At 51.0% G+C, this 13,615-nt stretch overlaps 1 protein-coding gene across 1 annotated transcript; it reads left to right on the forward strand.

Annotated features, from left to right (window-relative positions):
• The first annotated feature begins 10,161 nt into the window (after positions 1 to 10,161).
• On the forward strand, positions 10,162 to 11,997 carry LOC123057948 (hexose carrier protein HEX6). Its single transcript, XM_044480806.1, has 2 exons — positions 10,162 to 10,683; positions 10,764 to 11,997. The coding sequence occupies exons 1-2, from the start codon at positions 10,225 to 10,227 to the stop codon at positions 11,835 to 11,837; spliced, it is 1,533 nt and encodes a 510-aa protein (XP_044336741.1). The 5' UTR covers positions 10,162 to 10,224; the 3' UTR covers positions 11,838 to 11,997.
• Positions 11,998 to 13,615: the final 1,618 nt, after the last annotated feature.

Here is a 13,615-nt window from a genome sequence, read left to right on the forward strand (position 1 = left end):
GTATATGCTTGGCTCGTCAAGTATAACCTGAGTATTCCGCGTGTGCAACTGTTTTGCACCCGTTGTATTTGAACGTAGAACCTATCACACCCGATCATCACGTGGTGTCTCAGCACGAAGAACTTTCGCAACGGTGCATACTCAGGGAGAACACTTCTTGATAATTTAGTGAGAGATCATCTTATAATGCTACCGTCAATCAAAGCAAGATAAGATGCATAAAAGGATAAACATCACATGCAATCAATATAAGTGATATGATATGGCCATCATCATCTTGTGCTTGTGATCTCCATCTCCGAAGCACCGTCGTGATCACCATCGTCACCGGCGTGACACCTTGATCTCCATCGTAGCATCGTTGTCGTCTCGCCAAGCTTGTGCTTCTACGACTATCGCTACCGCTTAGTGATAAAAGTAAAGCATTACATCGCGATTGCATTGCATACAATAAAACGACAACCATAAGGCTCCTGCCAGTTGCCGATAACTCGGTTACAAAACATGATCATCTCATACAATAAAATTCAGCATCATGTCTTGACCATATCACATCACAACATGCCCTGCAAAAACAAGTTAGACGTCCTCTACTTTGTTGTTGCAAGTTTTACGTGGCTGCTACGGGCTTAAGCAAGAACCAATCTTACCTACGCATCAAAACCACAACGATAGTTTGTCAATTTGACTCCGTTTTAACCTTCGCAAGGACCGGGCGTAGCCATACTCGGTTCAACTAAAGTTGGAGAGACAGTCGCCCGCAAGCCACCTATGTGCAAAGCACGTCGGGGGAACCGGTCTCGCGTAAGCGTACGCATAATGTTGGTCCGGGTCGTCTCGTCCAACAGTGCCACCGAACCAAAGTATGACATGCTGGTAGACAGTATGACTTATATCGCCCACAACTCACTTGTGTTCTACTCGTGCATATAACATCAACATAAATAACCTAGGCTCGGATGCCACTGTTGGGTTTCGTAGTAATTTCAAAAAATTTCCTACGCACACGCAAGATCATGTGATGCATAGCAACGAGGGGAGAGTGTGATCTACGTACCTAGTAGATCAACAACGGAAGCGTTTGGTTGATGTAGTCGTACGTCTTCACGATCCAACCGATCAAGCACCGAAACTATGGCACCTCCGAGTTCGAGCACACGTTCAGCTCGATGATGATCCCCGGACTCCGATCCAGAAAAGTGTCGGGGAAGAGTTCCGTCAGCACGACGGCGTGGTGACGATCTTGATGCACTACAGCAGCAGGGCTTCGCCTAAACTCCGCTACAGTATTATCGAGGACTATGGTGGCTGGGGGCACCGCACACGGCTAAGGAATAGATCACGTGGATCAACTTGTGTGTCTCTAGGGTACCCCTGCCTCCGTATATAAAGGACTAAAGGGGGGAGGCTGGCCGGCCAAGGGTGGCGCACCAGGAGAGTCCTACTCCCTCTGGGAGTAGGATTCCCCCCACCCCAATCCTAGTTGGAATAGGATTCGCGGAGGGGGAAAAGAGAGAGGGGGGGCCGGCCACCTCTCCTTGTCCTAATAGGACTAGGGGAGGGAGGGAGGCGCGCAGCCCATCTTGGGCAGCCCCTTCTCTTTTCCACTAAGGCCCACTAAGGCCCATATAGCTCCCGGGGAGGTTCCGGTAACCTCCCGGTACTCCGGTAAAATCCCGATTTCACCCGGAACACTTCCGATATCCAAACATAGGCTTCCAATATATCAATCTTTATGTCTCGACCATTTTGAGACTCCTCGTCATGTCCGTGATCACATCCGGGACTCCGAACAACCTTCGGTACATCAAAATGCATAAACTCATAATATAACTGTCATCGTAACCTTAAGCGTGCGGACCCTATGGGTTCGAGAACAATGTAGACATGACCGAGACACATCTCCGGTCAATAACCAATAGCGGGACCTGGATGCCCATATTGGCTCCTACATATTCTACGAAGATCTTTATCGGTCAGACCGCATAACAACATACGTTGTTCCCTTTGTCATCGGTATGTTACTTGCCCGAGATTCGATCGTCGGTATTCCAATACCTAGTTCAATCTCGTTACCGGCAAGTCTCTTTACTCGTTCTGTAATACATCATCCCGCAACTAACTCATTTAGTTGCAATGCTTGCAAGGCTTAAGTGATGTGCATTACCGAGAGGGCCCAGAGATACCTCTCCGACAATCGGAGTGACAAAACCTAATCTCGAAATACGCCAACCCAACATGTACCTTTGGAGACACCTGTAGTACTCCTTTATAATCACCCAGTTACGTTGTGACGTTTGGTAGTACCCAAAGTGTTCCTCCGGTAAACGGGAGTTGCATAATCTCATAGTTATAGGAACATGTATAAGTCATGAAGAAAGCAATAGTAACATACTAAACGATCGGGTGCTAAGCTAATGGAATGGGTCATGTCAATCAGATCATTCTCTTAATGATGTGATTCCGTTAATCAAATAACAACTCATTGTTCATGGTTAGGAAACATAACCATCTTTGATTAACGAGCTAGTCAAGTAGAGGCATACTAGTGACACTTTGTTTGTCTATGTATTCACACATGTATTATGTTTCCGGTTAATACAATTCTAGCATGAATAATAAACATTTATCATGATTATAAGGAAATAAATAATAACTTTATTATTGCCTCTAGGGCATATTTCCTTCATAGGGCGGCCCTAATCGCCCCCCAGATCCACCACCCGAACCAATTGGCCTTCATGAAAGGCAGGTTTATTCTGGATGGGATCCTCGTTCTTCACGAGGTGATCCATGAGGTCAAGAGCAAACATCTCCGCGTTGTGTTCTTCAAGATTGACTTCCACAAAGCTTATGACACCGTTCATTGGTCCTTCCTTTGGGAGGTGTTGCTCAAGCATGGATTCGACCCTCAGTGGGTTGCCCGGGTGATGCAGTTAGTGATGAGCAGTCGGACGACTATGAACATAAATGGGGAGGTCGGACCATACTTCATGACTAGCCAAGGGGTACAGCAAGGAGACCCGATATCCCCATTTCTCTTCAACCTTGTGGTTGATGCCCTCGCCTCGATCCTTGACTTGGCCAAGCGCGCCGGCCACATTAGGGGGATTTGCCCCCATCTTGTGGCCAATGGAGGTCTGACCCACCTCCAATATGCAGACGACACCATTATGATGGTGGAAGGATCGGATGAGGATATTCAGAACCTCAAGTTCCTCCTCTTCTTTCAGGAAATTTCGGGACTCACAATTAACTTCGCCAAAAGTGAGGTGATGATCCCGGGATGTTCTCAGACGGAATCTCAGTGAATTGCCAATCGCTTGAACTGCCACCTGGGGGCATTCCCGACCACTTACCTTGGCGTGCCACTTAGTGACACACGTCTACTGGAGAAGGACTTCCGTCCAATAATCTCCAAGCTCCAAACTAGGATGGAACCTTGGCAGGGAGATGGCTTTCCAAAGCCGCTCGAGTGATTCTGATGAACTCCTCCCTTATTAGCCTATTGATGTATATCATGGGATTCTATAGTCTACATGAATCCCTTCATCATGAGGTCACCAAACTTCTCTCCAGATTCTTCTGGGCTGGAGAGGACAATAAACAGAAGTATCACATGGTGAAATGTTCTGAGATCTGTAAGCCTAAAGACCAAGGAGGCCTTGGGGTCATTTCTTCCAAACGGATGAATACTGCCCTCCTCTCCAAATGGCTTTGGCGGATTCAAACCGAGGAGGGCGGCCTGTGGCTCGAGATTATCCGTGCGAAGTACCTTCGCGGGCAACCGCTGGCACTCGCCCCTAGATCTGAAGGGTCCCAATTCTGGCAATCGGTGATCCATCTGATGCCGATCTTGCGCATTGCGACCTCCATTAAAGTGGGCACCAGATCCAGCACCCTATTCTGGCCGGATAGATGGGCGGGGACCTGTCCTTTTGCGGAATGCTTTTACGCGTTATTCTCGATCTGTGTCCGTCCACAACTCTCTGTGGCTGTGGCCTTAGCTGACTTGGGCGCTATTGCCTTCCGCCGTACCTTCGGGGCGATGGAGCTCGAGCAATGGGATGAATTGCTCGAGTGTAGTGCCCCCACTCCCCTCGCTTGAGCCCGATTCGCTGTTTGGCATCTCGAGCCAAGCGGTAGATTCTCGACCAGATCCCTATACTAGGCGATTGTTCCCACTCCTGGCCCGGTGGAACTATCTGTGTTTTGGGAGATCAAACTCCCCTTAAAAATCCGCATATTCCTCTGGCAATGGGTCCGAGGCCGCCTCCCTTCGGGCACGGAGGTCCGAGAACATAATGGCCCTGGGGACGGCCTCTACCCCATTTGTTTGGTACCGGAATACTGCAACCACATCTTCTTTCGGTGCCCTGTGGCACAGTTCCTATGGAGTTGCTTTCGGGAGGTGGTTGGCGGCAATTGGTGCCACGACAACCTCCCAGATTTGTTTGGGGAGGTCCTTAGGCTCCCTGGCGCTAGTCGCGCCCCCACTTGGGTAGTTTTGGGTACCCTAGCTTGGACCCTTTGGTGTACCCGCAATAAACTAGTCATCGAACACGTGATTCTGTGCCGTGTGACTGATGCGATCTATAAAATGTGTGGCTTCTTACAGCTCCGGAGACCGCTTAGCAAGCGGCGCGATCGAGATGTCATCGACAACATCATTGCGGGTCTTTGTTCCTCGGCGTCGGCTTTCGCTCCACCACCGCCACCACCTCCCGAGCCGGATTAGCTCTTTGTAGCTTTGTTTGGGGCTTGTCCTGCTGTGCCCCCAGTGTGACTTTATGACTTGATTGTACTTTGTACTGATGTGTTGGATGCTTAGTTCGTTGCTTTATAAGAGCAACTCCAACGGGCCGACCCAAACGGACAGCGATTTTGTCCGCTTTTTGTCTGTTTGGGCTGGCTAGATGGACACGGATGTCCGCTTCCGCATTTGGGTCGGCGCGTGCGCCCAACACTGGCCTGAACCCATTTTGATGGTGCTAGAAAAAAATGAACGCATGCATCTTAAAAAAGAGAAACATCATTAATTAAACATTAAAGCCGGCCACAAAGGCCGGCGAGAGTCCACGCGTCCACATTTGCATTTAAAAAAATAAAAACAGCCTAAACAATGAGGCGGCGCGCTGCCCTAGCTGCCTTCGTCGTTGTCCTCGGGGTCCGTGAGATCGATGAGCGTTGGCGCCGTCCCGGCCCAGGCGAACGCCGTGTTCCAGAGCGTCGTCATGTCGGGTTGTGCCGGCGCGGGGGGGGGGGGGGGTGCGGCCGCCTGTGCAGCCGCGGCCTGGCGCGCCTCCTCCTCGGCCTCGCGCTGCTCCTCCTCGAGGTCACGCTCGAGCATCTCGAGGTACTCGCCGTCGCGGCGCTCCTCGGCCACCCTGATCTGGCGCCAGTGCTCGAGGTACGCCACCTCCATCGCCGGCGTCGCTCCCATCCAGACCGGCGGCGCGCGTACCCACTCGCGCACTACTCTCCTCCAGGAGTAGCGCTCGATGGGGGACGGCTCCGGCTCCGGCTTGATAGGGGACGGCGGGGCCATCGGCGGCACCACGCTGTCGCCCGCCGCAGAGAGGGCAAGTGTGTGCGCCATTGCCGCCTCGTACCGAGCCTCCTCTTCTGCCTCCGCCGCCTCCGCCATGCGCCGCTCGTCCTCCTCGCTCTTCCGGTAGACGGCCGCAAGGGCCCCCTGGTAGGCGTCCTCCGCCGTCTGGTCCTCCTCGCTGACGACGAGCGCCGGTGGCGGCGAGCTCCGGTCGACCTCGTGCACGCCCCGTCGCCTCGCCTCCTCGTGCTTGAAGGCGAACCACCTCACCCAGTTGGGCGAGTTGGATGCGTAGGCGGCCTCGCGGCGCTGCTCCGGCGTTAGCAGTGCCCGCCGGCGCCGCACCTCCTCCACGTGAGCCTGAGCCGTCCGCGGCGCCTCCGGCACTGGGATCCTATCTGGATCCAGATGCCAGTTGTACGGCAGCATCACGTTGAGATACAACAGAGGCTGGCGGTGCTGCCAGTGCCACTCCGCCTGGTGCACTGGCACGTTCACGCGCTGCCTCTGCCGGCGAGGCGCCGGCGCCGACGGAGGCGGGAGGAACTCTGAGGGGAAAGGGGTGGCGTGGGCCTTGCCCTTGGCCTTGCTGTCGCTGGCGCCGGAGAAGAGGCCCATCTCGTTGTGGTTGTGGTGACTAGGGTTTGCCGGCGACGAGGGAGCAAAGTTTGGCAGATGTGGACGGCGAGTTTGGATGAGGACGGCCCCGCCGCACGGTCGGCTTAAAAAAGGACGAGCGCCGTCGCTGACGCGTGGGCCCGTGGTCATAAATTAAGCTGACCGCATGGGCAGTGGGTAGTTGGGCGGCCGCCATGTGGGGACGCGGCGGACAGCGAGAAGGCGCGTGAAGCGTCCGTTCGGCGTCCGCGCCGACGCATTTGGGACGCAAATTTAGGCCGCAAATGCGTCGGCGCGGACGCGACGCGGACGTGATTTGGGTTTGGGTCGGCGCGTTGGACCGCCATTTTTGTCCGCGCCGACCCAAACGGACGCATGCAGACGAAATGGGTTGGCCCTTTGGAGTTGCTCTAATATAAAGCGGGAGGAAACCCTTTTCCTCAAGCGAGAGATGTAAAAAGGAGGGTAAAAGTAGTATATGCGTTTGTGATTGTGTGTTATTTTAATCAGTTGTCACCTCTCATCTCTACTCTTAATGAAGCAGTTGGTAGTCTCGCTTCCAGGTTTTTTTTCGTCCCACCACTTTCGTCCGGTTTTTTTTCGTAGGTTAACCGTCGTAGATTTTTTTCGTCGCCTCCCCCACTTCATCGATTTATTTTCACTTCACCCTCTCACACAACGAAAAAAATTGAACAGATCAGAACTTTCCTACTAACGCAAATTATTTAGTAATGTCTTTATGTAAAAGAATCAATCACAATCAATCTCTAAAGATCAAATCTAAATTAATTAATCTTCATAATGTTTGTTTCCTTTCGAATCACGTCCATAACTTTCCTTCCTTGTTTGGGCAGAAACTGTTTGGTAGCAGAGATTAGGAAGCTTCCTATGAGTGTAGTAATAGGAAGTATTCTTTTTCTTGATGATTCGTTTCCATGCATGATGATAGTAAATTAGTCCAACATTCACCACTATTTATCAACGTCATCGATCGTATCCTTTCCTACCAGTTTTAAGGGAATCTGCTAGCTATGTCTTTTTTAAGGGGATCCGCTCGCTAAGTCGTCGTCGCACGTTATTTTCACAAACAATCTCTACTCCTAATGGAGCAGTTGGTAGCCTCGTACGGTTTATTTTTGTCCTCCTCTCACCTCCACTGGTTCTTTTTCTCTCCACTCTTTCCTTGCAAACCAATAATTTCCTAATATACAAAAGATCACGAATCTATCTTTCCTTATCCGAACCAATCGCGCCCTACATCAGTGCATTTTTTTATTAAGAAAACTAACACGTAAATCTTAACGCATTGTAAACAAATCCCGTTATGGACCTAATTAATTTATTATGGAATCTATACGTGGTCGCATTGGTTCTTTTTCTCTCCACTCTTTCCTTGCAAACCACTAATTTCCTAACATACAAAAGATCACGAATCTATCTTTCCTTACCCGAATCAATCAATCTCTACATCAGTGCATTTCTTTATTAAGAAAACTAACACGTAAATCTTAACGCATTGTAAAGAATTCCCGTTATGGACCTAATTAATTTATTATAGAATATGTACGTGGTTGCATCTCTCCCCTCGTGAAAAAATTGCATCCATCTCCCGTTAAAAAGCAAAAGAGAACATGAACGATCAATCCCACACCATGCATCTCAGTAGCAAAAAATCGCTCCCGCCTCTGCTACTGCGCCTCGCCGTGTGCCCGGCTCAACCCATGTCTCGCCTGCATGGCTGGACGCCGCCGTCTCCACCGCCACGTACAAGAAAACGGTGGGCAGAACCATCCATTCAAATCGCACACCCCCACCCTCCTTCGCAATCCCTAGCCCCGCATCACCCTATCGCTTTCTCGCCTCTCTTTCCCCTCGATATAGATGGTGCCGAGCGGCGGCCTCGAGCATCGGCAGTGCTGCCCTCTCTATCTTCGCTGGGTCGAGAGATGGGCCGAGGCTATCGTCGGTTCGCCGCCCATGATTGGGCCGCCTCCGGTTGTCGCGCACCACCGGCTCCACCTAACGTGCCCGACCCTCTACGCTTTCGACCTTCCGGCGACCACATCCCTCCGCGCCTCCATCCATCATCCACAAGGCCACTCCCTGCACCCACCCTCCTAAATTCTCCATACCGGCGGACAATCACCGAAGATCCAAGTTGGCCCGATATCAATTTTCGTACATGCTTTCTTTATCAGTTGGTGATGGGAATGGGTTCCAATTTCTCTCTCTGACTGTGGATTCGCAGGCAATAAGCGCTTCTACATGCATCCTCCTGTCGGTCCCTAAAGTACCAAGGTAAATGATTGATGTTGCGTTTGTCTAGGATGATATATGTTGGCTCTGTTCCGGTTCATCCGAGCAGTTCCGGTACATCGTGCATTTATCTTGCCAGTAATGTTCTGTGATGCTCTGATGCACTTTGGGAATTGTTTATCTTGTCTTCAGTGCAGAACATTTGTTTATTAATGCATGAGAAGAATCCTTGTTACTACCTTGAACCTGTTTTATAATCTATATTGTTATGCACTAGCGCGTGTGCGTGTGAAATAGATGGATTATGGTCCCGTACCCAATAAGATGGATATGTGTGTGTGTTAGAGAGAGAGAGAGAGGGAGAGGGGGAGAGAGAGTGAGAAGGAGGGAGGGAGAGAGTGTGTGTGAGAATTTGATGGTAAAAAGGTCGCCAATGTCACTTGATATGTATGAGAATATTAAATGTAATATTAACATAATTGATATTGAACTCTTAAATTTAATGTGGCCCCGTTGCAACGCACGGGTGTTCTTCTAGTCTTTATATGAGATGGCTGGACTTATCATACAAGAAAGGACTCAAATCTCGTTCAAAAGATAAATTTCTAACCTAATTCGGCTAAGTAGGCCTGAAGGCCCCATACCGGGTACGTGAGGCTTCATGCTATAATATATAGGTAAATAAGAGCCCTCTTTTATCTATCGTGGATGTTGCATATGACTTTGGATCGCGATGACACCAACAACAGACTTGTCCTTCTTGACGAGCTGATCGATTTCTATGCTCAACACTTTTCAATCTGATATTGTTTTGGGGATGAATTTGTGCGAAGAAAACACTAAACAATACCACAAATCCATTTTTTGGGCGCAACTGTACAAACTTTTTGTTGCATCCGGAGGTTCTGGAGCACTTTTTCCACAACCCATTGTTTTGAATACAAAAGGTGCATACGACCTTGGATTGATTTGTACGCTTTAGACATTTAGGGGTGATTTGATGATCCGTGTTGGAGTTGCCCTAGTGGTTGTGTATTTGTGCAATTCCTTCCAACCTTTTCTTTTTCTACAGGACTGCAGTCCTCCATTTTTCCAAAAGAAAAAACATTTTATCCAAGGAGGGCCCAACAAGTTACACCCACACAGTTAACCTTGCACGTGAGATGGGATGTGATTTGGTGATATCGCCTCCGACTGCCTCTCTTTGGTGCAGAGAATCAATTTCCATGTTCGCGATCGTTCACTCATTGATGCTGTGGTCTCGGAGATAAAAGATGGCATGTCGAATATTCTTTTTTCTCGGGTCAAGTTTATTCGTCGGCAGTCTAATGTTTTAACTCATAATTTAGATAAATCGTGTTTGAGCTGTAATGGTTTTTGTGTTTTCACTTCTATTCCGGAATATATCCGAGAGACTCTTTGTAATTATGTTGCTTGATTAATAAAGTGCCGACGTTTTCTAAAAAAACAAGTTACACCCACACGTGCTAATGGATGATAGGTACACTGCCAATTAAGTCAAAGCATCGCGTGGAAAAAGTGACGGTTATGTGGCTGCGGCGCACAAACAAACAAATCCGGCATGGCATGGAGCGAAATTTCAAACCAAATTGCACATCAAGCTATGACTGAACGACGATGAGAACTGAGCATCGCTCCAGTCAACAGTCAACACCAGTACAGTGCACAGTACAGAGCCCATCCGAGAAGGCAGCCTCGCCAAGTTAGTTGTCAATCATATATTGTGCTAGCTAGCCTCGAGTCAGATACCAAGCTCTACTCTAGCTTCGCGACGTACCATGGCCGTGGGTTTCGCTGGCGGCGGCGAGGACCAGAGGCAGTACGGCGGGAGGGTCACCGCGTTCGCGGCGCTCTCATGCATCACGGCGGCCATGGGCGGCGCCATCTTCGGCTACGACATCGGCACCGCGGGCGGGGTGTCGTCCATGGAACCGTTCCTGAGGGACTTCTTCCCGGACGTGCACCGGCGGATGCAGGCCGGCGCCGGCGTCGGCAACTACTGCAAGTTCGACAGCCAGCTCCTCACGCTCTTCACCTCCTCGCTCTACGTCTCGGGGCTCCTCACGGCCGTGCTCGTCGCGTCGTGGTTCACGGAGAGGCACGGGCGCCGGCCGTCCGTGATCCTCGGCGGCGTCGCGTACCTAGGCGGCGCGGCGGTCAGCGGGGGCGCCGTCAACGTCTACATGGCCATCCTTGGCAGGGCGCTGCTCGGCGTCGGCCTTGGGTTCGCCAATCAGGTCACAAGAAGAAATTTCCTACATATTTGATCGTAAATCGTAATCTACGTGGAAAAATATACTGACGGTTTTGATGGCAGGCAGTGCCACTGTACCTGTCGGAGATGGCGCCGGCGCGATACAGGGGAGCCTTCAGCAACGGCTTCCAGTTCAGCCTCTGTCTCGGGGCTCTCGCCGCCACCGTCGTCAACTATGGCGCCGAGAAGATCAAGGCTGGCTGGGGCTGGAGGCTCTCGCTGGGCCTAGCCGGCGTCCCCGCCGTGCTGCTCATCGTCGGCGCGAGCTTCCTGCCGGAGACGCCCAACAGCCTCGTCCAGCAAGGCAAAGGCCGTGGCGAGGTGAAGGCGCTGCTCCAGAAGATCAGAGGCATAGACGCCGTCGACGAAGAGCTGGACGACATCGTCGCCGCCAACGCAATGGGACAGGCCGGCGACAACGGCCTGCGCCTCATCCTGTCGCAGCGACGGTACCGCCCGCAGCTTGCCATGGCCGTCCTCATACCGTCCTTCACGCAGCTCACCGGGATCAACGCCATCGGCTTCTACGCGCCGGTGCTGCTGCGCACCATCGGCATGAGCGAGAGCGCGGCGCTGCTCTCCACCATCGTCATGGTCATCGTCTCCTCCGCGTCTACCTTCGCGTCCATGCTCCTCGTCGACCGCTTCGGGAGACGCACGCTCCTCGTCCTCGGCGGCGTCCAGATGTTCCTCTCCGAGGTGCTCATCGGCGCCATCATGGCCGCGAAGCTCCGCGACGAGGGCCAGGTCAGCAGGACCTACGCCGTCGTCCTCATCTTCCTCATCGGCGTCTACTCCACCGGCTTCGGCTGGTCCTGGGGCCCGCTCAGCTGGCTGATACCGAGCGAGATCTTCCCGCTGGAGGTCCGGTCCGCCGGGCAGAGCATCACCGTGGCGTCGGGCTTCGTGTTCACCATCCTCGTCGCGCAGTACTTCCTGGCCATGCTGTGCCGCTTGAAGGCGTGGCTGTTCTTCTTCTTCGCCGGGTGGATTCTGGTCATGACGGCGTTCGCGCACCTCTTCTTGCCGGAGACCAAGGGGATGCCCATTGAGCAGATCGGGAACCTGTGGGGGAAGCACTGGTACTGGAAGAGAGTTGTGGGGGTTGACCAAGTACACGACGGTCAGAAGCTCTGAAGTGCTTCCACTTTCTTTTCCAGTAATTCATCTCTTTCAGGCCTTATTCGATTCAGAGGGTTTAATCGAATAAGGTCTCAATGGGTTTCATCAAGTGTAAAAAAGAATACGGATTTCCTAAGTGGAAATATAAACACACACAAATTCGTGTTGCAATATACAGACACATAACCTTTTCCAATAAAGAGAGTATATATTAATACCAAGGAGATACCAAGGATATATTCGATTACGGATTAGAGTTTTCATCCCTGAAACTCAAGACCCAGTACTCAAACAAAACCACCTAGCCAATGTTGCCATGTGCTGCCACCACCTGCATCCGTCGTCATCGCACATCCTCGCAGATGCACAATCCTGACGTGGACCTAGCCACACAACTAGAACAATGCCCGTGCAAAGATATGTTGCCGAGCAATGCATAGGGGTCTGTTTGTTTAAAGAGTTAAATCTGAGGATTCAATTAGGTCAGTTCACAATTTAACTCCTTCAATTTTTAAAAAGTTAGGGTGCATAGAAGAAGTTAAACGGGATTGCTAAATCTCAGTCGACTCTGACATAACGAAGTCTTAGTCGATGATATATTCATGCGATCTTACATGAAGACCCGTGCAAAGTTTTTCTTTAATTTATTTTTTGTATATATTGTCTCACTTGACTAAGACTTAGTTAAGTCTGAGTCGACTGAAGATCTAGCGACACCCGAAGTTAATTTACAAGAAATCGGCTAGAGACGCTAAGTCAACACTATTGCCAAAATAATAAAGAGTCCATCCTACAGAGAAGGAGAAAGTGTGCGTACTCCATACCATTACATCGTTCTACGTTTAATTCTCACGCTGTAAGGAATGAACAAATCGAATTGAAACGAGCGGTCAACAAACACACGGCCTGCCGAAACAAGACACAAACACACGAGTGCCATGCATGCACAAACGCGCGTGCACATCAGCCGCGGCAGCACGCTTTCAGTCTGGATCTTGGGCGCCATTTGTGCCTTATAAACCCACCAGACATTCATTGTATCCTTATGGACTTGTTTGAATAATAAAGTGTGTTTAGACTCAAAAAAAAAATCAGCCGCGGCAGCCATTTTTGGCGTGGCATCCGCGCGAGTAGGGGTTGGCCTCCTCCGGCATATACGCGCCCGTCACCTTGAGCACGCGCGCCGTGGTGGTCTCCGGCTGCGTCGCCTCCGTCGCCGCCGCGTGGGACTCTTGCAGGCCCGCCATCAGCAGGCAGCCGGCCAGCAGCAGGGCCGCCAGCCCCAGACGCACGCGCGTCGCCTTGCTCTCCATGAACGACTAGAGATCGATCGGTGTAGCTACCAGGTAGCGTTCTGATCAGTTGCCTCGCGTCTTCTTGGTTTCTGTTTCAGGTTCAGACGGGGCAGGGAGGCTTTTCTAGGGGCTTTGCTTCATCGGCCTAAAGATAGATACGGATGGGAGGGAACGTCGGGACTGGCTCTCATTTTCATTGTGTTCTAAAACACTAGCTCGTGTGTCTATTTATAAGCAGGGAGGCCAGCTATATTTGGTGCGTACAGCCTTCTGCTTCGGTTTACGGGTTTCATTTAGGCCATGCTTTGTACGACTATCTTTAACAGTAAATCTACATGTACGGGTGTTTTGTAGAACCAATCCCCACCCCCCTATTAAACCAATGCCACACACACAAAAAAAGTCCATTATTAAAGAGGAGTTGGTAGTATATGCATGAACACCGTTTTACCTCGAGCAACGAAAGGGAGGTGCCTACTCTTACTAAGATCGTCCCTG

Source organism: Triticum aestivum, chromosome 3A (assembly GCF_018294505.1).
Source record: "Triticum aestivum cultivar Chinese Spring chromosome 3A, IWGSC CS RefSeq v2.1, whole genome shotgun sequence".
In the NCBI taxonomy this organism is placed as follows: Eukaryota; Viridiplantae; Streptophyta; class Magnoliopsida; order Poales; family Poaceae; genus Triticum; species Triticum aestivum.

What these genes read in the sequence shown, in the direction of transcription:
- LOC123057948 (XM_044480806.1), top strand. Translation starts at nt 10,225, where the DNA reads ATGGCCGTGGGTTTCGCTGGCGGCGGCGAGGACCAGAGGCAGTACGGC. An exon ending in GCCTTGGGTTCGCCAATCAG is followed by an intron (nt 10,684 to 10,763) that starts GTCACAAGAAGA and finishes TTTTGATGGCAG; the next exon opens with GCAGTGCCACTGTACCTGTC.